This window comes from Callorhinchus milii, unplaced genomic scaffold (genome assembly GCF_018977255.1).
Source record: "Callorhinchus milii isolate IMCB2004 unplaced genomic scaffold, IMCB_Cmil_1.0 Scaffold25, whole genome shotgun sequence".
NCBI classification, from domain to species: domain Eukaryota; kingdom Metazoa; phylum Chordata; class Chondrichthyes; order Chimaeriformes; family Callorhinchidae; genus Callorhinchus; species Callorhinchus milii.
The window spans coordinates 4,758,138-4,785,074 of NW_024704766.1; the positions used below are offsets into that span (position 1 = coordinate 4,758,138).

Consider the following 26,937-nt stretch of genomic DNA (forward strand, 5'->3'; position numbering starts at 1 on the left):
GCCTTTCGACACCTTCCAATACTTGCGGGCGAGTAGCTTCGATAATAATAATAATAATAATAATAATAATAATCCATGCATTTGATGTAGCACCTCATCGCGTCTTGAAGACGTCTCAAAGCGCTGTCGAGATGGTCGGTGTGTTGTTTCAAGCCGGGAAATGTTGAAGCCCACCCCTACCGCTACTCCCCCCCCGCCGCCCCCTCCCACACCAGCCTCCAACCACTCCATCCATAAATGTGCGTCATCAGAGGGTTCTGCTGAGGCCTGGGATTATCTTAGACAAAGAAAGGGAATGAGTTCAGGATCAGTCAATGCTCACAAAGACCAAGTGTGCAATGAAGCTATTTAATATAGTGTGCTTTCCATTCTCATGGGGAATTTTTCCATCAGACCAGGTTTCTCTCTCTCTCTCTCACACACACACACTCTCTCGCTCTCTCGAGTTTTCCCTGTGGACTTCCTGTAGACTTTATCTGCAGGGGAACAAAAGCGAGAGCTCCGAAACCCAACGCACATCACCGTGCCGCTCCGAATAGACCGTGAGGGCGAAGAAGAGGGTCTTGAGACCAGCCTTGAAGGAGGCAAAGGAGGGAGCGAGGCGACGGGAATGTTGGATGGAGTTCCAAAGGGTGGGGGCAGAGAGACTGAAGGGCCGATGGTGGGCCGGGCAGGGGACGTGGAACAGCCCAGAGCCTGCTGAGCGGAGAGAGCAGACAGGTTGTCAAGGGCAATAATCTTTGCGATTGGTAAGAGCTCCTTATCGAGCCGTCTCGAAGATCTTCGCGCGACGTACTGTAAGCCGGTGCGACTGCGCGTATTTTGTGAGCGAAACAAAATAGGGTTTTGCCTTTACCCGGCGCCCGTCAACGTCTCGGAACGCTTGACAAAGGCGTCGCTCGACGCCGAGGAGAGGGGGAGCATGGTGGGGGAGGTGACCGAAGGCACGGTCGAAGAGGAAAGTCTTCAGCTGCGAGCTGAGACTGTGACGGTACCTGGTGTGATAAGATTGTCAACGGTGCTGTTGGGATTAGAGCGACTGATTCTAATCGTCGAAGCACTGAGCAGTCAGGGCCATGTTATCCATTACTCTTGCGGCAGCAAGTTTGAGAGCGTGTCTCGCCAACACTTGCCAAGTTTCTCCGATGAGCCGCGGCAGAGCGGCCAAAAGACTTTTGAGAAGGAGGTGCCGTCCTTCGGAGAAGCCGTTAAACCCAGGCCCCGTCTGCCTGTTCAGGTGGACATCAAAGATCCCATTCGAAAAGAGAAGAGATCTTCTCTCTCCCAGCGTCCTGGCCAACAGATCCCTCGAATAAAATTGGTCGCTCACTCACTGGCTGTTTGTAGGACCTTGTTAAGCATAAACTGGCTGCTGTATTCACCCGTGTTTTACAGTATACCCAGTGGGTCGTATAAATACCCTTCGAAAGGTGCTGTATCAAGTGCAGGGATTGTTATTGGTAACCAGGTGAGCTGTTCAAGGTCTCAGCTGATAGATTTTCTATCTGCTCAGTCTCGTAACGGGAGCATCGTTGATGAAGGGACAATTCTCCCAGAGATCACAACTGATAGAACTCATCCTCAACAACAACAACAACCACAACAACATTTCATTTATAAAGCGCCTTTCACGTCAGGAGGACGTCCCAAGGCGCTGCACAGTTGGGTCATGACCCGAGCAGGGGGGAAATGGTCAGGGTGAGGGGAGGGAAGGGAGGGAGCGAGGAGGGGGAAGAGAGTCGAGAGGGGAGCTGAAGGCTCGGACAAAGAGAAGTCCTCCTCCTCCGAGCTCTGGTTAGCAGTAACCTGCTGCCGGCCACAGGAATATCTAAGCGGGTAGAAACAGACAACAACAACAACAACAAATTACATTTGTACAGCGCCTTTCACATCAGGACCCACTGAAGGTGTTTTTTTGGGGAGGGGAGGAGGGGGTGATGAACAGTTTTCGAAGTATTTTTTGTTTTTCCCCTATCGTCTGCAATGTTGCGCCTTTTCCCCTTTCTCCCCCCACCCTCCCGTCCCCTCCACCTCCCCGAGGATTCTTGGCACTTATCTCTTCCCCCCCCCCACCCAAGATGTAGATCAGGAAACAGTTAGTTGGGGTGGGGAAGGAGAAAGGATGGAAAAATGACTGAGGGAGTGGTCAAAGAGATGAACTTTAAAGGAGATGAACCCAGAACCCGGTTGTTAGTCGATTGGGGGAATCGTTTTTACGTGGGTAATAATCCCTTCAAAAAAATAATAATGAAAAGTAAATAAATAAATTGGTCACTCAGTCCATGACTGTTTGTGGGGACGTTGTTGTGCGCAATCGGCTGCCGCGTTTCGCCCACAAAATACAGTTCAATTCACATTACAGTGTAACCTGTGAAGCGCTCTGAGACGTCTCGAAGACGTGAGAAGGCGCTGTATCAAATACAAGGATTATAATTATTATTACTAAGGAACAGGTGCACAAAAGAGGTGAGTGATTTCAGTCCCGCAGAACACAAAAGAAATCGCTCTCGGAAACAAATCTGCAATCCATAACCGAGGGGATGATCGAGCCTTTTCCTTGAGAGTTGAAAGCTCCCAATACACCCACCAGCGTTCCCGGGAGTGAGTGCGGTAGGAACAGATGAAATGGCACGTGAGCAAATGTTTTAATTGTCACATTCAGTTTGATGAGATAATGCGGGAGCCGAGAGAGAGAGAGACAGACAGAGAGAGAGAGAGAGAGAGAGTCGGAGGGAGGGTGAATTATTTACACTTCTGACTTTCTCTCTCTGAGATTTGCCAATTAGCAGAAGGACAACAACAACAACAGCACTTGCGTTTATCGAGGCTTTTCGCGCTCGGTAGCGTCCCGGAACAGTGAAGGATGTGATTCTCACAAAGAAAAATACATTGCGGAAGGGGAATGCCGCCCCCACCGCCCCAACCTCAAGCCCCCAACTCAATAGTGCACGGAAGCTTCATCATAAACCCTTGGAGTTGTGGGTTTTTTTTAAACATGTGAATTATGACCAAAAATGAGCATTCGACCGAATCCAACACAGTTGTCTCATTGGCTGTGTTTCCCGAGCCATGCGGTGGCTTGGCATGGCTAGGTTAGGTTTGGTGGGTTAGGTTTGGTGGGTTAGGTTTGGATGGGTTAGGTTTAGTGGGTTAGGTTTGGTCTGTAAGGTTTGGTCGGTTCGGTTTGGTCGATAAGGTTTGGTCTGTAAGGTTTGGTCGGTTAGGTTTGGTCTGTAAGGTTTGGTCTGTAAGGTTTGGTCTGTAAGGTTTGGTCGGTAAGGTTTGATCGGTTAGGTTTGGTCGGTTAGGTTTGGTCGGTTAGGTTTGGTCGGTTAGGTTTGGTCGGTAAGGTTTGATCGGTTAGGTTTGGCTATTTTAGGTTAGTTAGGACGTGACTCATTGAATCCACAGTCGTGCTGCTTTCATTACTTAGAAAAACTTTCGATGAAAGAAATGAGTGAAGTGGCCAGGCAGTAATTAACAGGATCAATAGCCGGGAAGAGACCAGTGAGCATCTACTGATCTATTGCAAAGCGTTGGCTGTGCCACTCCAAAGTAGCACTTGAACGGAGTAAAAAGCCTTATCCAAAAATTCCAGAATCAGAAACAAAACTCCCACACTGGGAAAAACGTTCTGACCCGGCAAGGAAATGGGAAAAGCAAATGTTACTAACTACTTATCAAACCACAGTCACCTCTTTGTCCTCACCCCCTAAACACCGCAACTCGTTTCGCCCGCAAAATGCACAGTCAATTCACTTTACAGCATGTTCTGTGAAGCGCTTTGAGACGTCTCGAAGACGGGATAAGGCGCTGTATCGAATGCAAGGACTATTATTATTATAACTCGAGTGAGAACACTCAGGGCACTTCAAGCAAAAGTTCCTGAGAAGTTGCTATGAAATGGTAAGAAAGAGTAGGGAGGGGAGTTTATGCTGTGCGTGAATTGGCTGTCTACAAGTACATAGTCACTACACTTTACTGTAAATCCTGTGAGGTGCTCTGAGACGCTCTCCTGACATGAAAATCAAATGTAAGGATAATGATTATTAAGTCATTCACCATAAAACGTGAACTACCAGGAAAATGTGGATCAGCTGAGCCTTTTTACAAGTAGGACATTGCCCCGTTTGCCCACGAAAAACACAGTCACTGTCCTTTACTGTATATCCTGTGAAGCACTTTGGCACTGCCTCCTGGTCTGAAATGTTATCAAATATAAGGATCACATGTGTGCCTTCCTGCTCGTCCCTCGTGCCCTCCGCTCCACCATCGGTGGCCGCCATTACCCCCACAAAACTCTGGAACACTCTTCCTCGGTCCTTCCGACTTGCCCCTTCCTTCCCCATCTTCAGGTCTCCCCTTCGACCCGTGCCGACGGTCATCTCCCCCCGATTCGGCGCCGCGCTCCGCCCACTGTCGAGCGCTTTCGGACGCCCCTGCGCGAGGGGCGCTGTGCAAATGCAAGTTGTCGCCGTTTGTCCCACGCCTGTAAGGTTCAGTGAAACTCTTTGATCGCAGGAGCTCCTCTGCCCCCACAACCCCCGCTGATTTGTTTTTTAAACTGCTCCCGGCAGAAAGATTTCTCCCACCGTAAGATGAAGAGCCCGGGCTCGCAAATTAAGCCGTCGCGGATTTAAGTCGATATCTGAAGTGAAAAGTCTTTGTTTGAGGCTTTAGATGCGGAGATGTGCTCCGTCTAAGCCATTGTTTAATATCCCGCACTGTCGCTGTTCAATACAAAGCACTTAACTGACGGTTTTGAAATGTTTTAACAGCTCGTTGTTTGTGCCATCAGTATCCGAGACAAAGCCTTGTCTCGGGAGGCACATAGTTCCCAAGTCATGCACCGTTCAGAACCCACGAGGGAGACATGATGGATGGTTAAGTACTCCATACCGAGATCACTTCTTCCCGGGTATTTGATTCCCGGGCAGAGCAAAATATTAGGCGAATTTCCGTACGCCACACGCCTCTTGTTTACCGAGCAGTAAGGAGGAGTCACGGTTGTCAATCGATTGGCAGATCGCTTTCTGGGGATGACATTCTTCTCAACTCCCTTCCCCACCCCATAAAAATGTGGTCACTCAATCCACGACTGTTTGGTGGGGACGCTGCTGTGCGCAATTGGCTGCCGCGTTTCGCCCACAAGAATATACAGTGGACCCACTTTATTATTGTTATTATTTTTCCCTCCTTCTCCCACCACCCCTCCCCGTGCGCCCTCTCTCTCTCTCTCTCTCTCTCTCTCCCACTCAAAGCTCCCATTTCCCCATCACGTCTCTTTATTATGTATAAAAAAAACGGAAATCGATCCTCGACGGTTTTTGAGAAAGATCGCAAGGTTTTAATCCGGCGATGGAGGCGCTAAGACCCATCGGAACTGATTGCCAACCGTTCCGTGTGTCGACCCCGTGCACCAGCGTAAATCGACACTGAAGCCGAGAGGTTTCAAACGGAGAGGGAATGCTGAAATCGAATTATTGTTCTTTTTAATCGTCTCCTGACAACAACAACAGCTCACCCCCCCCACTTCGCAGCACGCACAACTCAAGTGGATTGACTACGTGTTTTGTGGGCGAAACACGGCAGCCAACGGCGCACAGAAATACAATGAAATACACTCGCGTGCGCGGGCCCCCATCGCAATCCCTGGGCGTGCAGTCATAAGGTCTGTGCGCGTCTCTTGTTTATGAGCGTGTTTGTGTACGTCAGCCTATCTATCTTTCCCACTGCTTGGCTCCCTTCCCGCCCGTATATCTCCCTTATCTCCCTGTTTCCGGAAGTGTCTGCCTTGGGACGTCCTCCCGACGTGAGCGAGGCGCCGCACGATGCTACAAATGCAAGTTGTCGTCGCCACTGCTGCCCACGCCCTCCCAAACGTTGCCGACGGCGCACTCGGAAGCTGAGGCGATGAGGCGCGTCAGGCGTCCGGATTGCCCTTGGGCTGTCAGCCCGATGTGAAATGATGCCCTGTGACAATCTGGGACGTTCAGTTAAGCGAGCGTTTCACAGATGGTGGGGTTTGGGCCTTTTAATCGGATGTAAAGACAGAGTACGTGCGTGTGGGGGGGTGTCTCTCCCCCCCACCCCCCTCTCTCTCTCTCTCTCTCGCTCTCGCGCTCCCTTCACTGCTCTGTACGTTAAGCTGTTTGATGGATTGGATGCCCGCTGACTCGGCTGCAGGTGGCAGTGCCCTTTGATGGAACCTCTAATGCATCACGAGGAGATCCTTGTCATTCAGCGAGCGCCCAAGTGCCAGGGACACGGGTGCGTAATCGCAGGTGCCACGACAGGGCATAAATCCTCGGGCTAACGTGGGTCAGGCTGGCGATCAGCTGCGGTCACTCGGCAGCGGAAAATAGCCCGACGGCTCGGCCCGGCGGGAGTTTTTTTTTAGGTACTAACGGGTCAGGTTCGATTCCCGGGAGGGTCAGGGAGAAACCGCAGGTAAAATTTCCTCGCTCCGAGCGCCTGCGTTTAGCGAGCAGAAAAGGTAGGGTTGTCGAGTCGATTGGGGGATCGCTTTCCGGGGGGGGAATAAATAATCAGTCCAAAAAAATTAAATGCCGGTCACTCAATCCGCGCCTATCTGTGGGGGACTCTTTCGTGCACGGCTCGCTGCACCCCAGCTCGGGTGCCCGGCGACGACCACCGCGCGCTTTTTTGGGGACGTTCTCCCGACACGAGGGCGTCGTTTTTCGGGACTGTTGCTTCGTGCAAAACTGGCTGCCGCGTTCACCCGCAAGGGAAAAAAAAAAACACCGTCGCTAGACTTTCACAGCGACTCCTGCGAAGCGCTTTTGAGACGTCTCGAAGGACGCGATCGGGCGCCGCGTGGAATACACGGATTAGTTGATGGTTACTTTTTACAGGAAAAAAAACCTTTTGGCCCCTTTTGAGACGATGCCTCGAACCCGAGGATAATTTTTGTTCACAGTAACTTGGATTTACATAACGCCCTTCACGCCGGACGGCGCTAATTCGTCCCGAATCTCGCCACGGGCGGGCGTACACCGAGCAGATACACCCACACGTGCATCCGAAAACGTTTGAACTCTCCTCCTATGAAGACATCTTCCGACACAAACGCTTGCGTCTCTCGCACAATGCATTCAGTGGCGCGGAAACATTATCATAGACACAATTAAGGAACCCATAAAGCACTAAATGAACTAACAACCAGTGCGGGAGCGAGAGAGAGACTCGAGATGTGCCTGAGTCCTCTGGGAGAGGGTTAATAGGGTGAAGAGAATCGAAAATAATTATGGAATTGCCACCAGACACCCCCTCCCCCCCACCCCATCCCCACTCCGCACACCCCAACACAGATGGTTCACTGAATGCACCATATGGTCTGACTTAGAGCCACGGCAGTGCAGTACAGCTCACTGGGTTCTTACGTTGCTCGGGATCGCGCACTGGTTAAACGGTGAGAAACCTTACCTTTGGCCGAGAAGGCGATAAGGCAGGAGTTGAGAGAGAGACAGAGAAAGAGAATGAGAGAGATAGAGAGAGAGAGAGACAACGATCGATTCGGGCTGTTCGATGGCACCAATAAATTTAATCCTTGTATTTGATATCGAGCCCTATCGCGTCGTTGAAACGAATCGAAACGCTGCACAAGATCACACAACACTAATAGTAATAATGATCATAATAGTAATCCTTGCATTTGATATGGATATGGCATCTTCGCGACGGCTCAAAACGCTTCACAGGATGTACTGCAAAGCGTAGTGACCGCGCACTTTGCGGGGGGTGGGGGGGGGAGACGTCACCGGGAAGAATGGTGACTGTCTTCCCAAACAACCGCCGAGTGAGCCATCGGTTTGTAGCGAGGAGACTGTCGGCCAGGACACCGGGAGAAACTCCCTTCTTCTTTCCAACTGTGCTGCGCCTTCCTTCCACCTTACACGATACCAATCCCAAGTTGGGACGCGGGTGGGGGGTGGGGGGGGTTTGAACCCACCATCTTCTGACTCCCAAGACGAGAGGGCCACCGACTGAGCCAGTCTGACGCAGAAATATTCCGACTGAGGATATCTCCCCCCCAACCCCCCACCCCCCCAGACCGACCTCTACAGCTGTTCTGTAGAGGTCGGGAGATGAGAGACATGAGAGAAGAGAAAATAGAAAGAACCCCTGAGTGCATGTTGGCGTAAGCTGCTATTCCTCCCTAATTAGTTGTGCACAAAAAAAACCCAACGACCAGCTCTTTCTATCTCATAAAAGTTAACGAGACTAATGGGATTTTCTGAGGCTTTTAGCAGTCGACCTCGTGGACTGAGGCAAGCGCTCCCGCTCTCTGAAAGCGTTGAGTTATTTGCGCGATTCGCCCGACGGGCGATCAGAGGCTTCGCGGAAAACTCGACTCGAAGCACTCTGAGGATTCTTAATTTTTAATTAGAGACCCACTTCGGGAAACGAGTCGGAGCTCCTGAGTTGACCGGCTGCGAAAGGTATACGTGGCCATAAATCCCGTGGCCTTTTCAGGTGTTTCTAAGCATCCCCCCAAGTTGTCTCTTCGCCTTCCGACGTGGATTGACGGCTGTATGTGGGACGCCGCTGGGCGCAATCGGCTGCCGCGTTTGGCCCGCAAAATATACAGCCGACTCGCTTTACCGTGCATCCTGTGAAGCGCTTTGAGACGTCTCGAAGACGCGATGGAGGCGCTGCATCAAATGCAAGGATTATTATTATTATTATTATTATTGTTGACAAGTCATTTTGTTGTTGTTGTTGCCCACAATCTTTGGGATGGGAGTCTTCGAGACGACACGTTGACCGCGGATTTGCACTGCGACATGTCAAATAGCCGCTCGTGTTCTGCCGTTATCTGCCAAGTGGGACCCATGACATCCGTCGGTGCGTAAGAGAAGGATTGTGAACCAGAGCTGGAGCACGGTTGGGGGGGGGGGGGGGGGCCGAGTTGGGGGTTGGGAGAGCGGCACTGGGGGGGGGTGTGAGAGAGAGAAGGATCAGAATTGATTGCTCTGTGCGTCTGTATCATGTTGACTCAATTACACGTCGACTATTTGCATTCCCCCAAACGTAACCAAACACGCTTGACGTGGCGTCCCCTTCAGCGCCTGATTTGAGGCACTTGACACGACGGGAGGACTGGAAGTCTGCGCTACTGTGTGCGTCTCAGGGAGAGGGTGTGAAATGCATTGAGTTAACATGCGTCGGGGCTGAGTTCCAGCTGAGACCTTCCCTACAGTCCAGGGCCGTAAATCGACGCTGCGTAAAGCTAACTTCAATATCTTCTCGGGGTTTCTGGCTCATTACTCGATGCTTCGCTGCAAACATATCGACTGGAATAGCAGGCAAAGAGCCTCGCTAGCCTTCAAGGGCCAGTGTGATTGAGCGCGAGTTTCCACGTGCAGAAGTCACGTCGGTAACGGCGGAAATTAAAGGGAAAATTAAGAAAGGCCGGTTCCGTCTGCGAGGCCGTTATCTTGTCAGTCCGCTCAGTAAGTAACGTCACAAGAAACGTTTATAGTGTGACCTTATTAAAAAATAGAGCACGGTTTTTGTTCCTCTTCCTAACCCTCTCTCTCTCTCTCTCTCTCTCCCTCGCTCCCTTTCTCCATCTTGCTTTCTCTCCATCGCGCTCTCCCCTCACTTCTCCCTCCCTCCCTCTCCCCTCTCTCTCTCTCTCTCTCTCGCACCCCTCCACCTCCCTCTTCACCTGTCGCGCTCACTCTCCTCTCTCTCTCTCTCTCTTCTAGCTCTCGCTCTCTTTCCCCGTCTCTTTCTCCTTGAGGCTCTCTTTCACACTCCACCGCTCCCCGCCTTGCGCAGAGCTCTCTCTCTCTCTGTGTGTGTCTCTGCCTCCCCCGCCCTCCCCACTTCTCCCTCCATAAAGGTGTCTGATTTGTACCTGGTCCTGATGCTGAGTGCAGGAAGCTATTTGTCGATGAATAATTAATGGTTAAGAAAAAATAAAGTGGCAATATGTCAAATCCCCAAACTGCTGAAATGGAAAGCCACGAAGGCTTTAAGTTTCTCTTTAATATTTTTTTAAAAAAACTCTGGGTTTCACCAACTGTCTGGTCTCGGCGTTGAGTGGTCTTGTGCACTGTACCTTATAGTGAGTGACGACTGTATTTTTTTCTTTGCCTTTTATTGCTGTTTTCCCCCCCCCCCCCCGTGGCCTCTCTGCCTCCACCCACCCTCTGCAACTCCATCCCGCAGTCCCTCTACCTTCGTCCTTGACTCCTTCAAATCCATCTCAAGACCCTCCTCTTCGACTGTCACCCTCCTCTACCAGCCCTCCACCCCTCCTGATCCCGACCCCACCCCACCCCACCCCCCCACCCCAACCCCACAGCTCGGGTGCAAATCGCTGACTGTCCAGAGCCTTGGGACGTCCTCCCGACGTGAAAGGCGCCGTGTAAATGTCCGTTGTTGTTGTTGTATTGCTCAGCTTGTTGGTAATTTCAAGCCTTGTGGGCCTTCTCCTGGTTCTCTTGGGTGTGTGAAAGTGGTGCTAACTTCTAAACTCCTTTTCTTTTCTTCGCCTTCTTCCCTCCTCTTTCTCCCCCGATCGCCTCGTTCCCGCAGGGGCAGCACAGCAGATGGAAGGTAGAGAAACACAAAATGCTTCGGACTTTAATCTTCATTTCACACGGAAAGCTCAATCTGTGTGTATGTTCGTTTGTATGTGTGTGTGTGCATGCATGTGTGTGTGTCTGTGCGTGTATGTATATGCGTGTGTGTGTGTGTGTGTGTGCATGCATGTGTGTGTGTCTGCGTGTAAGAGAGAGATCATCGAGGCATCTCAAAGCACTTGATTTTACAGTGCGGTGTAGTGACTGGTGTATTTGTAGGCGAAAGCGGCCACCGAGCGAGCAATCGGTTTTACTGATGGGGGTGGTGGGGCGGGGGTGGGGGGGGGGGTGGGGGAGGATTGTTGGCCAGGACACCAAGGGAGAGAAAGAGAACACAACTAAACAATCGAGCACTCCCCCACCACCCCCCCACCCCCCCAGCAATGCGATGGAGAGGAAGCCTGGACACCAGCTCACAGCCCCGTGTCTGTGCTTTATTCTTGTGGTTAGCGACAAAGCGATGCCGGACGTTTTTGTTCAGCCGGGAGGGTTTAAGGGTTTAAAGTCCTGGTGGGGGTGGGGGGTGGTGGGGGGGGGGGGGGGGAGTTCCTTTGGCTCCGTGGAGAGTTTAGCGAGAGATGAAGAGAGCGCGCTATCGATTTTTCTTTCAGTTCAGTCGACAGGAATCCCATGAATGTTTCGTCTTTAAAAGCAGAAAGACAGCGAGCTGAAACAAGTCATCTCATTGGCTTTCTATCAGCAGAGAATACAGCCCTGGAGCAGATCTGTTCTTTTTTTGGAGGGGTGGGGTGGCAGGGGGAGAGAAAGAGAGAGAGAGAGAGAGAGAGAGAAAGAGAGAGAGCTCACTCCCCTGAGGCTTAGACCCGGTCTTTAGAAGGAGCTTTGGATGTGAGCAGTAACGTCGCTTTGTATTTGAGGCGGAGAGAGACTTCTCAGTGGGGCATCGCTGTGGGTTCGCATACAAAACCCACAGTCGCTGTACATGTACACACTGCTGCGCGCAACCGGCTGTGCCGCGTTTCGCCCACAAAATATACACGCAGTGAGGGATTTTCTCCGTTGCTAGGAAGCGGTGAAAATTTACAATCGGACTTTGAGGAACGTTGTGTGGGACCGGCTTGAAATTTTAAGCCCTTGAGAAGCGTCCTCTAGTGGCATCCACACATCGCTGCTCACCACCCCCGCCCCCCCCCCCCCCCCCCCCAGCCCTGAGCGTACACACAGGCTCTGTGTGTTGCGTTTAATCTGTTTGCTACCGTTATAGTAATAAACCCGTAATAATCCCTACGTTCTATACGGCGCCTTTGACGCAGGGAAGATGTCTCGAAGCGCTTCACGGGATGCACTGTCAAGTGCAGTGACTGTGTGTGCGTGTGTGTGTGTGTGTGTTGTAGCCAACGCGGCAGCAAATTTGCCCAAAGCAACCTCCTGCAAACAGACAGTTATATCTGGGGGACAGTGGGTTGGAGGGGTGGCGGGGGCGGAGGGGGGGGGGTGGTCAGCAGGTTGGGGAGGTGGGGAGGTGCCAGAGCGCGAAGGGGCTTAAAAACTGGCGCGAGCAACTTGAAATCGATCGGCTCGGCGATAGGGAGCCCGAGGAGCCAGGGCACCGAGTGTAGTACAGGTTAGTATGAGAAACCAGGCTCTCGCAAGCCTAGGCCAGACTCAGTGGCAGAGGCAAACGAGTCATTTGGGTGGGGGGGGTGGGGTGGGGGGTTGTCAGCCGGGAGTCTAACACATGCGGAAGCCCATCACCGTGCTTCTGAGCTTGGAGCGTCCAAACCAAGCTGAGAACCCACACATCCCACCGGCACATGGATATTCCAGAGTGTTGGAGTGGGAATGCTCTCCCTCTCCCTCTCCCCCTCCCTCTCCCTCTCCCTCTCCCTCTCCCTCTCCCTCTCCCTCTCCCTCTCCCTCTCCCCCTCCCTCTCCCTCTCCCTCTCCCTCTCCCTCTCTCTCTCTCTCTCTCTCTCCCCCTCTCCCCGGAGTGACGCACCCTGTTTATCTAATTCCGGAAAGTATTAGGCGCAGGTTGGCGAGAGCCGAGGCTCGGGGGGATTCCAGAGTGTTTGCTGGAGCCGAACCAGCGAAAACCACACAGACAAGTCGTAACGTAACCGGGTTTCTGCAGAGGAGAGAGGAATGCAAACTTGGCTTCTAACCCCCACTGAGATTGGGCTGCGATTGACACACACCTGAGATGGTGATCTGAGTGGCAACGGTTCGGTTTCCGAACCTACCTCTTCGACGGTGCTTACCTCCACTCCCCGAACAATATAACCCCCCCCCCACACCACCTACCCTCCAAAAAAGTCTCTTAAAGTGCTTCTGTTTTATTTTTTTAAACACGTAATCCCTTCAAAAAAATTGCGATAGGTGATGATTTAGATCAATCGACCGACGACTGTTTGTGGGACGCTGCTGTGCGCAATTGGCTGGAGTGGGGGTGGGGGGGGATGGGGGGGTGATGGAATCGGCCAAGTTGGACCACTTTGGCTTAGACAATGAGCTCCCAAGTTCTGACCCACAACCTACAACCCATTGACTCCGAGGTGTGAGTGATTCCCAGTGGGTCGGGCTGACACAGCTTGTATGATAGCCTCATATCCCTCTGTGACACTAACACACTAACTGTATATAGTTAGTATATATATAGAGAGAGAGAGAGAGAGAGCAATTTGCCTGTGCGGGTGGGGGTGGGGGGGTAAGGAAAGCAAAGCTAAAGAAGAAAAATGTGTTTCAAATTGTGGCTTTTTCCCTTGTTGCAGATGATAATAATAACAATAATAATAATAATAATAATAATAATGATAATAATCCTTGAATTTGATACCACGCCTTATCGCATCTTCGAGACGTTTCAAAGCGCTTCACAGGATATACTGCAAAGCGAATTGACTGCATATTTTGTGGGCGAAACACGGCAGCCAATTGTGCACAGCAGCGTCCCCACAAACAGCCGTGGGGCCAGTGACCGGATTATTATTCGTTTCATTTTTTTTTTGAGGCGATCTGTCAATCGACTAACGACCTGGTTCCTACTTAACGTTGGGTAAACAGGAGCGCGTGGAGGAAGGAAACTTGCCCAACCTGCCCCGGGAATCGAACCCAGGTTCTACTCGCTGGCGAGGCGAAGTGCTCTGACTAATACGCTACAGGACCCCCAGATGCAGCCGTCAGAAATAAAGAACCTTTTACACACCTCCGCTCCGTCCAGCACTTGGGTGCTCGGGTTTGTCAGAAGTCTGTTAAAGTGAGACGTTGAAAATACAAGAGATGAAATGAGGGCGGAGGGAACGCTGTGAACTCCGAGCCAGTTTTGATATCTGTTCGGCGGCTTTTTCTACGTCATTGGTTCCCCCCCCACCCCCTCGGATGTCGAAAAGAAAAAAAAAAAAAAAAAAATTCAAATTATCCAAATTATTTTGAGCTCGTGATTAATGAGGCTCCTGTGAAGAAATGGCTGCTCTTGAAACGCCTGCGTTTTGTGTCTCTTTCTCTGCGTCTCTCTCTCTCTCTCTCTGTCTCTGTGTCTCTTTCTGTCTCTGCGTCTCTCTCTATGTCACTCTCCGTCTCTCTCTCTCTCTCTCTGTCTCTGTGTCACTCTCTGTTTCTGTGCTGCTGTGTGTGTGTGTGTCTATCCATCTGTGTGTGTCTGTCTAACTCGCTGTGTGTGTCTGTGTGTGTGTCTCTCTCTCTCTCTCTCTCTGTGTGTCTGTCTGTGTGTGTATGTGTGTCTGTCTGTGTCTTGCTGTGAGCGCGCGCACGCGCGCGTGTGTGTGTCTGCCTGTATCTCGGGTGTGTGTAGGCGTGCACACGCGTGTGGTCCCAGCTATTTCCCGTGTGATTACATCAGGTTTTCTAAGTAATGCAAAACCACCCATTTGTGGGAAGCATTTGCCAATACTCAGGCGCTAAACCTGGCTTTAGCGCCTGTCTGTCTGCCAGCGCGGCTCATTTCGGAGGAGCCCAGAGTCCCGTAGATGTGGATGATTGCTTCAGATTATTTAATGAACCCACAAAGTAATGAGTCCCAGTGGTGGTGAACCCTTCGCCTGTTTCTGAGAGGAACTGTCTCGTTGTATTTTGCTCTCCTACACGCGCGCACACACACACACACGCGCGCACCGACTTCATGGCTGTTTGTGGAACACTGCTGCGCAAATTGGCTGCCGGGTTTGCCGAGAAAAACACAGTCACTAAACGACACTTCGCAGCAAAATCTTCAGAAGCTCTTTGAGGCATCTCGACCACGGGTTAAGACAACAGCGCATTATATTTACGCGTCAGGAGGACGTTCCCAAAGGCGCCCGACAGTCAGGGGTTTGGACCCGAGCTGGGGGTTGGGAAATCAGGAGGGGCGGAGGGCGAGGAAGGTAGGGGGTCAGGAGGGTGACCGAAGGCGAGGTCAGAGACGAGGGTCTTGAGAGCCTGAAAGCCCGACCACAGTCGGAGGTCACGGAGCCGGTCTATGTGGAGGTGAAAACGCTGCGTCAAATACAAATTATTATCAAATGATTATTACTTATTAAGTGCACTGTTGGCAGTGAGGGTTTGGGTTTGGGGTGGGGGGGGGGGGACAGGTTGAAGCGTGGGCTTAATATCACGTTAACGGTTCTCTGTTGTGCGTGTGTTTGCGTTTAAGCCGACGTCCAGAATCTGGTGACTGACAATGTGGTGGTGGTGGAAGGAGAGGTAGCAACCATCAGTTGCAGAGTGAAAACAAATGACGACTCAGTCATTCAGCTGCTGAATCCAAGTCGACAGACAATTTACTTCAGGGACGTCAGGCGTAAGTACTCAAGCGTCCGCGTTTTTTGGTGGGTGGGGTCGACCGGGTGTCTCTTGATCTCCTAACCCAACCTGTCCGCTCCCTCCGCTCAGCGGGCTCCGGCCATCTTTACCTCGCCCGCCACGCCATTGGCGGGCAGGCCTTCAGCCCTTTCTGCCCCCACCGTCTGGAACTCCATCCTGTAGCCCCTCCGCCACACCCCCCCACCACCCCCCTCTCTCGCCTCCATCCAGATCCGTCTCAATACCCTGGGCGAGACGAGGAGGGAGTTGCAGGGATTAACGGAGGAGAATTGGAAAGCGGTGGCTCGCAAAGCCTCATTTGATCCTTCCTGTACCCCCACCCCTTCCAACGCCCCCTTCAATCCCCCGCTTCCTCCCTCCCCAACCCCCGACCTAACATTGGGCTCTTTTGGCCAATCGTTCCTCCTCTCTTGCAGCGTTGAAGGACAACCGTTTCCAGCTGGTCAACTTCTCCAGCAACGAGCTTCGGGTCTCGCTCTCCAACGTCTCGCTGGAGGACGAGGGGGTGTACATGTGCCAGCTGTACACCGACCCCCCACAAGAGGCCTTCGCTGAAATCACCGTCCTCGGTGAGCGGTGCCAATCTGACGTCGAACCTCGGCTCATTTTACAGCGTATCCCGTGAAGCGCTTTGAGAGGTTTCACAGCTTCTGGCCCAGGAGTCTGGTCTGCATCCCGGAGTCCCGCAGGGTATTAGTTAGCGCACTCGCCTCCCAAGCGAGAGGAGCCGGGTTCGCTTCCCGGGCAGGGGGGGGAGAGAGTGGGGGGGGGTGTGGGGAGAGCGCGATTCCTTGGGCAAGCTTTCATACTCCGCGCGTCGAGCGGTAAGCAGGAATCCGGGTGTCAGTCGATCGGGGAAATCGCTTTCTGGGGGTAAAAATCCCTTCAAAATCAATCAATCAATCAAATAATAATGATAATTTGGTCACTCAATGGCTGTGCGCAAATTGGCTGCTGTGTTTCACCCACAAAATGTGCAGACAGTTTGCTTTTAGAGGACATCCTGGAAAGTTCATCATCGCACGTGTCTGACACGATATCTCAGGCGTCATTTTCTCTGCTGTGTTTTTTTTGGTGGCGGGGGGAGGGGGAAAGTGGGGGGGGGCTGAGGGAAATGGGGGGGGAATGACTTTACCCGCGCACTGATTGCTATGAGTTGTCGCTCTCCGATGAGACAGTCCCGCCGGAAACGCCCACCATCGACGCCGACAAGACCACGGTGATCGAGGGCGAGCAGATCGAGTTCACGTGCAGCACGACGGGCAGCAAGCCGGCCGCGAAGATCAAGTGGCTGAAAGGAGATGAGAAGCTGAAAGGTTTGGATCCCGTTCTGTCATACGAAAGGCGCCTCGGGGGTGGGGCGGCGGGGGGGTTGGGGTGGGGGAGTGTTGGGCTCCAGACCTTTGGTGGTGTCAGACGTATTTTTCTGTCTCTGTCCCCCCCCACCCTCCCATTTCGAACGGAAATACTCAATTGAGTTCTCTTCCCCTCCTCCCTGTACTTGACGCAGTGCTGGGCACGTCCGAGCTGTTGCCGCCCCGCTGGTAAAGTCACCTTTCTTACCTGGAGAGTCCTTTGTCACTGTCGTTGCGAGAACACTCATTAAGGACCAAATCCCCATTAGCAACGGTTAATCCCATTTTTCATTCTCTCCTGATGAAATCTGCAGTGAAATTGACACGGCAGAAATGTTCTAGTTTCCGCGCTGCTCTGTTTCTGTCCATATTTTGGTTTAGATTATGAATCTATACATAGATTATATATGTGTGTGTGTGTGTGTGTACGTGTGTATGATCTATTATTTTTGTAACTACCTTTTCAATTCTCTAATTGTGCACTCCAATAATCTGCAGAAAAACACCTGGGTTCTTACTTTAGCGAGGCTTTTAATTCAAAATTATTATATATGGATATATATCTACAGAGAGAGAGAGAGACTTTTCTCTCTCTCTCCCACATTGTTTTTCCACCACGCAATTTAGGGAACCACGTGCTGATGCTCTGATCCTCCTCTCGCGGATCGCTTTCCGGGGCTAATTAATCCCTTCAAAAAGAAAATAATAAGAATAATTTGGTCACTCAATCACACGTTGGCTGCCGCATTTCGCCCACAAATTGCACAGTTCATTCACTCTGTGGTATATCGTGTGAAGCGCTTTGAGACGTCTCGAAGCCGCGATAAGGCGCTGTATCAATTGCAAGAATTATTATTGCAGGCTGGTTAGGATATCAAACGAGTGTTCAATAATCCTTGCATCGAAATGCAAGGATTTATTATTAATTATCATTGTCAAATTGTGGTGGTTTTGTTTCTGAATCTCCGCTTCTGTCCACCCCCCCCCCCCCACCCCGACCCCAGAGACCACAGTGAGCTCAGAGAGGGATCCCAAAGAGGAGAAAGTGTTCAATGTCACCAGTACTCTGGTGGTGCAGGTCACCCGGTTCGATGATGGATTACCTGTTACCTGTCAGGTGGAGCATCCAGCAGTGAAAGACCTGCAGGCGATGAAGGAGTTGCAGGCACAGAAATACATGGATGTGCTATGTGAGTAGAGATGCCGTGAACTGAACTCGCCTTAAAAACATAAGCAGATTTTTTCATCTCTCTCTCTGTCTCTCTCTCTGTCTCTCTCTATCTTTTTCCCCATCTCTCTCTCTCTCTCTCTCTCTGTTTTCCCCCCTCTCACCCACCCCCAGCCGCGCCCCCGCATTCCTCCCAGCCCTACGCTACTTCGCGAAGTCTCCAAACTCCTCTTAACGGTGAAGCCGTGATAACGCGCAGCGAATTTTCCCGGCGTTTGGAATGTGTTTGCCCACAAACTACACAAGTGGCTCCATTCCGCAGTCATGCCGGTAACTTCGAGACATCCTTCCGACGTGACGAGGCGGCGGCTAAAACAAATGCAAGGATTATTATTATCACCACTGCATTATTATCATTATTATGGTTGTAAACCAAGCATGGATTATTCCACTTGACAATAGCTCACGGGAGCACAGAGAGCTGTGCGTTGGATGGGAGTTGGGAGCGACGATGGGTAAACGGGATTTCCCTGAAAGGGGATCAAAGGAGAGAACATCCCTTACAACAACAGCAACACTGGGCTGCACTCAGTTCGTTTCGACCCTCGGTTTGATTAGAAGGGAGCTTAAACTGCCACCGCTGGGCGAAGATCACGGCTAACAGGAAGAATCGCACTTCGCAACGGCAGTAAGAAAGCGCTTTGAGACATCCTCCTGGAGCCAAAGGCCTGGGGTTCGAATGCAAGACTTGTTGTCGCTTGCAACAGATGGTACAATCGAGCGGCGGCGGGAACTCGGAACTTCTGGCGAGAGGGTTAAAAAGCAAAGTGAAGGCGGGGAGGACGACTGAGACGCCAGTTTGTTTGCCTTCCATCCGAAGAGGTTAACCTCGAGTTAATCGGGATTATAATTGCCATCAGGTGACTTCCACTTAACAACGTGCAAAGCAGTCTGCCCCCTCTTCCCCCACCATCCCCCCCATCCACCCCCCACCGACACCAACACCAACCTGACAGCTTCACCAGACCAGGTGCTGAACTTTGGTCAATGATTCACACGCGGGTCGGAACCTCCTGCCCGACTGCCTGACCTCGTGTCCATGATGACTGGAGGCCGTTGAAAGGTGGGCCTATCTGTACGCCTGATTCCCTTGCAATAAAGACGCGAACCAGATGGTGGACGTGAACGGAGAGGACCTCGAGCGAGCGAGCGAGCGAGCGAGGCAACGGGCAAGTCAAGCCGCCTGTCTCGCTTCAAGGAAGACCGGATGACAGGTCAGCTCTTGAGTGAGTCACTGACGGGACGAGTGGGAAGCCAGAAGAGGCTCAGCCACCGACCAGCGGCTTTCGAGTGGTTCAAAGTCAGGGTTGTACAACTGGCTCAGGATGGAGGGGTATTTGTGGTCATGTATTTATATGTATATACATATATATACACATATATATATACACATCAACCTCAGCTGTGCTGAATGGCAATGAGTAACGTTGAAAAGTACATGTCAGAGACACACTAGAAGGGGCTACTCCTTCGAGGCTATCTTTGGGGGCAATATAGTGGAGTCTGTTTTTTCCCCCCTCGTTCCCCTACCGCCCCTACCCTCCGCCCCCTCCTGTTTTCAACCCCCCAGCTCGGGTCCAAATCCCAGACTGTCCAGCTCCTTGGGACGTCCTCCTGATGTGAAAGGCACCGTCGTGTAAATGTCAGTTGCTGCTGCTGCTGTTTCTGTTGTTGTCAATGCTTTGAGGGGATGGGGGTTGGGGTGGGTGGGTGGGTGGGTGGGTGGGAGGAGGGTGGAGCGAAGCCTAGCAAATGGGGGTCTTTCGGCCGGAATTCTCATTGCGTTCCGTGTGGATTAAAGCCCACCCCCACCCACTGCCCCACACCCCCCCCTACACTTCCCTGAGCAGCTCGCTCTTGTCGTTCAGTTGATTTTATGGTGCATTAGCTTTTTTTTTGTGTGTATTTTAGTTGTCGCATTTCCCAGTCGTGTCCTCGTTTGCAAGCTCATTAGCAAAGCTTTGTGTAAGCATTTCTGCTGAGAATGGAAAGCACAGACCTCGCGTTGTTCTCGGGCCTCATTAACTCGCTGAGCATCTCACTCGGACTGCACCGAATGTTTGCTCTCAGCCTCCAGTCCACACAGCGAGCCTTTTAAGCCTTACGACGTGCGTGTTTTGTGATAGCGTTGCAAAAAAAAAAAAAAACATGACAACAACACACGCACACACACGAAATAAAAGAGAGAAACGGCGATGTACTTTGTCAGCTTTCCTTCCCCTCGCGAGAAGAATTTGGGTGTCCGGGGCACACTTTAACATGTTTTTTGGGGTCAGGGGAAAATCGAGAATGTTTCTATAGTTACTGCAGTGAATCTGTTGCTCAGTGACAGTAAGCAGGCTTATCGCAAAATGGCCAACGCACACCCACGCACAGCCCAAAGGATTAAGTTCTACTTTTAAGTAGACAATAAATAAATAGCCATAATAATAAACGCTGGGCGGTAAAGCTTGCTTTTCCATAGAAATCTATTAAGTTCAGATCTATTGGATTTAAGTGCTCTGTGCGCCCACCGCCCGGCCCCCCCCCCCCCCCCCCCCCCCCACCACCCCAGACACGGAGGAAATATTGATTGATAGAGGCATCCTGGCAGTGAGACGCCAATTTGATTGGATTACAGAGGGATTCTCCCCTCCACCCCCCCACCACCCCCCCCACCCCGCAGCTGCCACCGCCACCGATCAGATTGACTGTGGCTCGGAGAGCGCCGTGACCTTAATTGTTCCTATTGCTTCGCGGGTTCTCTCTCTTGCCTTTCTCTCTTCCTCTCCCACCCCCACCCCACCCCCTCTCCACCTACCCACCCCTCTGCCCTCGCACACCCCTCCTCCCCTTTGTGTCTGAGAAGCCCCACTAATAACCAATAATAATCCGAACGCATGGATTATTATTATTCGCTTACGTACGGAGCTTATGTACAAAAAGCACCGCCAGCTGGTTCTGCCTTTGGTGCGTGCAGAGGGACACCAGTCAAACGCAATATATTATATATATAATATATATATATATACATATTTTAAAGCTCTAGCAATTTCCAACCAGGAGTATCGCACCGGCCCACTTCTCGTGAATCGCCAGCACACGCGAAAAAAACAAACAAGTTGCAGCGATCAATCCCCTGACTTGTCACAGCCGTCGACCCCCCATTGCTGTGCCAACGCCGGAGCTCTCTGCCCCCGCCGTGCGGCAGATTAAAATGCCCGTTTGCCATTTACCACGCGCGCACTCTTGCGCTCTTGACATTCTCGCAAATTCTGTGCGTCGGGGGAAAAGCGAGCTGTGCCTGTCGCTCCCCCTCTGTGCCGTTCTGTGCTGTAACTGACTCGCTCGCCCCTCCTCACTGACTCCTCGAGGGCCTCTGGTGATGGTTGGCTGGGTTTATAACCTCAGCTGCCTGGTCTGCGACGGGGCTTATTGCAGGGACTCTTTCCCACTCGCTGTGTGTGGAACTCGCAGTGCAAATATTTGCGGCTTTACTGCGAATTACATGGAATAATATGACACAGGAGCAGCCTTCTCAGCCCGCACATAAAGAGTCTTTATCGCGCGGGCTTTATCGCTCCCGGTTCTCTATTCCCTTCTCCCTTACGCGGGAGGGAAATTGGTCACGTCGTTCCACGGCTGTTTGCGGGGACGCCGCTGTGTGCAGCTGGCTGCCGCGTTTTGCCCGCAGAACGCACAGTCACTGCACTTGACAGGCTTTGAGACTTCTCGAATGAAATAATGAGGCTCTTGTACCAAATGCAAGGATTATTAAGTCATTTATTTCCATACAACAACAAGAAGACGACTACATTTGCATACAGATATCCCTGACCCGTCTATCCCCAGTTAACCAGCCCGTTCGTGACCAGAGGGTCTCTTGCGTTACGCGTGGCCTTGCGTTCTGACCCTGGACCTTTCAATTCCCTGTCGAATTGGGGCGCTGCAATGGCTGGGTGTTGTTTACTTGAATCTCTCTCTCTCCTTCGACGCTTCAAGCCCCGAACAGAGGCTTGGCAGTGAAACCTGATTACGCCTTGCGAATTGAGTTTGGCACTGGGTGATTGCATTAGTGAGGTGGAACACTGCTCTCCTGGGCTGGGGAGGGCTGGGGCTGCCTTGAGTGACAGCAGAAGGCTGTCAACCCTCGTCTCGTCTCGTCTCGTCTCTCCCCTGTCGCCACTGCTCCACCTGCTGGGCTCTCAGCCTATCTACGAGGATGAACACTCACCCCCAACTCGTCTCTTCGGAGATGAACTGAACTGGCTGCTGGTTAGGAAGAGGAGAAGGGGCGGGAGGGGGAATCAGGGAGGAGGCACTCCCCTCGCCCTCCACCACTATCTGACCCCAACCCGCAGCTCGGGCGCAAAGCCCCTCATTGCCCAGCGCCTCGGCACATCCTCCCGACACGAAAGGAGGCGTACAGGATGCTTCTGGTTATAAATCTCTTGTTGTTATCTGTCACACGAGAGACTGTGGATCTCTTGCTGAGCATCACTGAGACGGAGTTGGCTCGGGTGCCTCTTACGATACACTTGCCGTGAAATGGATTTGAAAAGGTCGGCCAAATCGGAGAGATAGATTTCAGTTGAAGAACTTTGATTACTCGGAAGGTCCGTGATACAATAGAAGTTCTCCCACTCTCCAACTCCCCTCTACCCCCATTCGCCCTCCTGGAAAACGTGTTTCTGATAACCTTGCTGTTTTCTCTCTCTCTCTCTCTCTCTCTCCAGACAAGCCAGTGGTGGAGATATCCGTCAGCCAACCCCAAGGCCTGACAAGAGAAGGAGATACTCTGGAATTGAGCTGCACAGCGATCGGGAAACCGCAGTAAGTGTGGACGCTCTGTGCCGAAAGCTTTCGTTTCATTTCAGTTGTTTGGTGCTCGTTTCGGTCACGTTTCGCCCACAAGATAATACGCGCAGTCAGTTCACTTTACAGTATATTCCGTGAAGCGCTTTTGAGACGTCTCGACGATGTGCGAAGGCGCTGGATCCGATGCAAGGATCATTATTATTATTCACAGAACAACTCTCCTGTTAACTGAAGTTAATGCATTCAGAGTTTAAATTGGCGAGGAATATCGTCTCCATCGAAGATTGCCACGTCAGTGCCTTTTGACTCCGGCATTCATTCACCTGCCCCCAAATACAGTAAACCTCACATAGGTCGTTATCAGTCAGGACCATAAATTTAAATATGACTTGTGCAAAGTATGAGTTACGTCAAACTTGAACAGAATACAAACTCTTGTATGGGACTTGGGCAGATGTACGACTTAAAATACACAGTCAATCCAACTTTTTCAATACATTTCTGCTATTTACTTTGAGATGGCTCGATGACAGAAGTCACTGGGGACAAACACAGTGGTTATTATTATTATTAAATATCACACGCCTCTTTTCCCCCCCGTGGCCATTGATCATGTTTTTCTCGAGTCTCTCTTCAAATGAATGTTAAAACCTACCGAGTGAGCAAAGTGCCGGTTCATTACAAAGTAGCGCCGTGAAAAGCATTCTTTTTTTTTGTGTTACAAAGCTCTTCTTGCTTCCGGTGGACTTTTAGGGAGAATCCTTGCAGCGAGTTGGGGGGGGAGGGGGCGCGAGGGAGTGGGGGGTGGCGCGGTGGGTGGTGGTGGTCAGAAAAGAGCAGAAACCAGAGGCCGGGAATTCCTAGCCCTCGCCCCATGAGCCCATTCCATCTCAAAATTTAAGGCGATGCAAACGTAGGCAAGTTCCCTCACGCCACACACATGCCTCTGTTTAACCGGCCCCTATCAAGCGCTCTGGGACCAACCCCCACCCCCCCACCCACCCCAAAGGGTGCTATAATCAATGCAAGTTTCTGTTAGTGTAGCAGTGCAATCACTTGTGTCAATGTTCTTCCTCAGACCCGAAGTCTACTGGCAACGAGTGGACGATGAGATGCCCGATCGCGTTGCCTTGTCCGTTGGGAACTTAGTCCTTGAGTCCCTAAATAAGACTGACAATGGGACGTACCGGTGTCAGGCATCTAACGACATCGGGGAATCATCCGACGATTACGTCTTGTTTGTCTACGGTAGGTACAACTTCCAAACATTCCTTTCCATTTGCCCTTCTCCTCCTAGTTTAGAAGCCCGGTTTGCCTCGTTTAAATGGAAAGTAAGACAATGCTAATGGGTGAATGTTTGTTCCTTGCGTGGTGCCCACTTAGAATTGGAATGACCTTTTCTTTTTTCCTTTACTCTCTCTGCCTTGCCAAAATATAAAAAACATACGGTGTGATTTCTAGAATAGAACCCGACACTTATTGTATACCACTGAATTTACAATCTCAAGTCCAATTTGAGATTTTCCCTCTCTGTGTGGGCAGAGAGCACTTAACATTCTTTATTCCTCTTCCCTCCCTCCCAATCCCTGTCATTTTTTCTCTGGTGTTGAAAGATATTCGCCACTCGCTAAAGGGAAGATGTTTAATTAGAGTCATTTGTGCTTTGTCAGTAGCGCATTAAACCCCCGAGTCTCGACTTTCGGGGCAAGTTTCTTCACGAACAAAACCCTGAGGTTTGAGGCACAGCCTTGTACACCCCCCCCCCCCCCCAGGGAATGAGACGCTGCCTTCGCAAGACGGCAAAATTAAGTCGGGTAAAGAAGGCCCTTCGGCCCATCTGACCTCATCCTTCCAGACCACCCATCCCCTCCCTCTATCCTCCCATCACAGCAAGCATCGAGCTGTTTGTCAAATGAATCCCACCCAGATTAATTACCCTCTGCAGACAGATAGAAACTTCCTGGCGAACTATCCTGAAATTGCCCTTTACAATTCTAAACCAACGTCCTCTTGCTCTACCAACTTGACACATACCTCAATTAGTGTGCTGGGTTCACCTTTTCAATCCCATTTAAAATGTTATGCACTTCTCCACGAGATGCCCTCCGAGATATACCCTCTCGAGACTGAAGAGCCTTAGCTTGTCTAATCAGTGTTTGTGGCGCTCGTTCCTCTAACACTGGGGATCAGACTCGACTTCTGCGACTCGCGAGAGGACTCGAATGAATGCTCGACGAGCTCTTCTGCACACGCGAGCTATTGTTCCTGCCACACAAAAAAATGTAATTCAAACACTTTCTTTTTCTTTCCAAATTGTGCCCTTGACTTAAAAGCGCAAAGTGGTATACAATAAGTGGTTTCTTTTAAACCCGATGAGGTAGTGCATCGATCATCTGCATGTGTTTAGGAATTGCTCGCTTGCTGTTGGCATGACTCTTGTGTCGTGGTGTAAGACTGACCTTTTCAACGCAGCTTGCAATAACACTGGAAGACTTCTCTGAGAGCCATCAAGTTGGAGCTAAATATCGGGGAACACACAACCACATGCAGAAGTAGCTTAATTACACCCTGCATTGTCTTAACGCCTGCAGTAAAGGAGAGGGTAATTGCATGCGTACCTAAACTGAATGGCAAGTACTTTCCCCGCAGGTCATTTCAAATGAATGAATTAAAAAGCGTTGGCTTTATTCTTTGCAGCGCTTCTTAAAAAGGATTTCTGTGCACCGTACACTGGGAGTCCTTCAGCAAACCGGAGGCTTAGGGTTGAGGGTAGCAGGGGTCACTGTGAGAGCCTGTGCCTTACGGAGCTTTAGTGTGATACCTTTATGCTTGGAGCCTACAAATCACGGCAAGGGGCACCTAACCCATCTCAGTTGGAACTGGTGGCATTTCAATCCACGACTGTTTGTGGGACGCTGCTGTGTGCAGTTGGCCTCCACAAAATACACAGTCAATTCACTTCACGGCATATTCTGCGAAGCGCTTTGGGACGTCTCGAAGACGTGATAAGGCGCTGTATCGAATGCAAGGGTTACTGTTGTTATTATTTCACTGCTAGAGGTGGCATCCAGACATTAAAACCAGGCTCTCATCTTGACGGTTCTGGAGAGAAAATCCCATGGCTCTGTTTGAACATATAATACAATCCAAAATTACATTTGTACAGCGCCCTTTCACGTCGGGAGGACGTCTCAAGGCACTGAGGGTTGAACATAGGGTTTGGAAGAACCCCTAACGTTCAGGCCAGGTCGTCATGGAGAAAGACTGGCCATGACATTTGCTTTGAAACTGTGCTTTCGACACTATATCAAATGAGCAATAAATTGTTCCTGACGAGAGATACCCTTAGCCCCATCCCACCACCCCTGCCCCCACCATCCCAGCCCCAACCACCACCGGATGGCTGAGCCGCGGAGGACTTCTGTTGCACCGTGGTATAACAGCCAGAGTTGGCACAGAATCTCCGACACCAATCTGGATTGAAAGCTGATAGAATTGTCATCACAACGGAAATTGGACAGAGTGCAGTGAGCAGCTGACTGGTTTACAGATACCTGAGTTCAGGCAACATTTGACCTCTGTTGCTCAGAACATCTCGCCATATCAAGCGTATATAATTGGATATGTACCAGAAAAGGAAAATTTACAAGGCCTTGGGGTAAGAGAGGAGGAGGAGGACTAGTTGGCAGCTCTTTCAAAGAGCTGGCACATGCATGATGGGCCGAATGGTCTCCTTCAGTGCTGTAGAGAGTGAGAGAATTACGTTATATACAATATAATTGTTATATGAAAAGGTTGTATGAAAATCTGATTACTTTCTGCCACACCAACTTGCATTTATATATAGCGGCCTTCACTCCGGACGGCATCTCGAAGCGATTCTGCACTGTGTGTTATGAACTAAAAGAAGGGGTGGGGGGAAGAGCTGTGCGCGGACACCAGATTTATGTAGAAGAGGAGCGGACATGTTATGGGATACCTGCTCAGCAGAGATGCCCTGACCGAGGTTTGCTGAAGAAGTGAATACGGTGCATAGGACAACACAGGGAGACTTGCGAAGGCTCATTAACTGCATGAAAGAAAATCTGGAAGGTTTTTTTTTGAGGGGGGGGAATTGTGCTTACTTACCTGCAGTTGGTTACGCTCTCTTCTGAATAGTGCT

At 51.0% G+C, this 26,937-nt stretch overlaps 1 protein-coding gene across 1 annotated transcript in view; it reads left to right on the top strand.

Moving 5' to 3' along the window:
* LOC103180321 (cell adhesion molecule 1) overlaps positions 1-26,937 on the top strand; it is a gene marked incomplete at its 3' end in the record, with an annotated part of 177,288 nt that overhangs the window by 126,318 nt on the left and 24,033 nt on the right. The window contains 6 exon segments of the mRNA XM_042343894.1: positions 15,226-15,372; positions 15,812-15,964; positions 16,574-16,711; positions 17,755-17,940; positions 22,694-22,790; positions 23,854-24,023. Coding sequence (XP_042199828.1) covers positions 15,226-15,372; positions 15,812-15,964; positions 16,574-16,711; positions 17,755-17,940; positions 22,694-22,790; positions 23,854-24,023 — 891 coding nt within the window.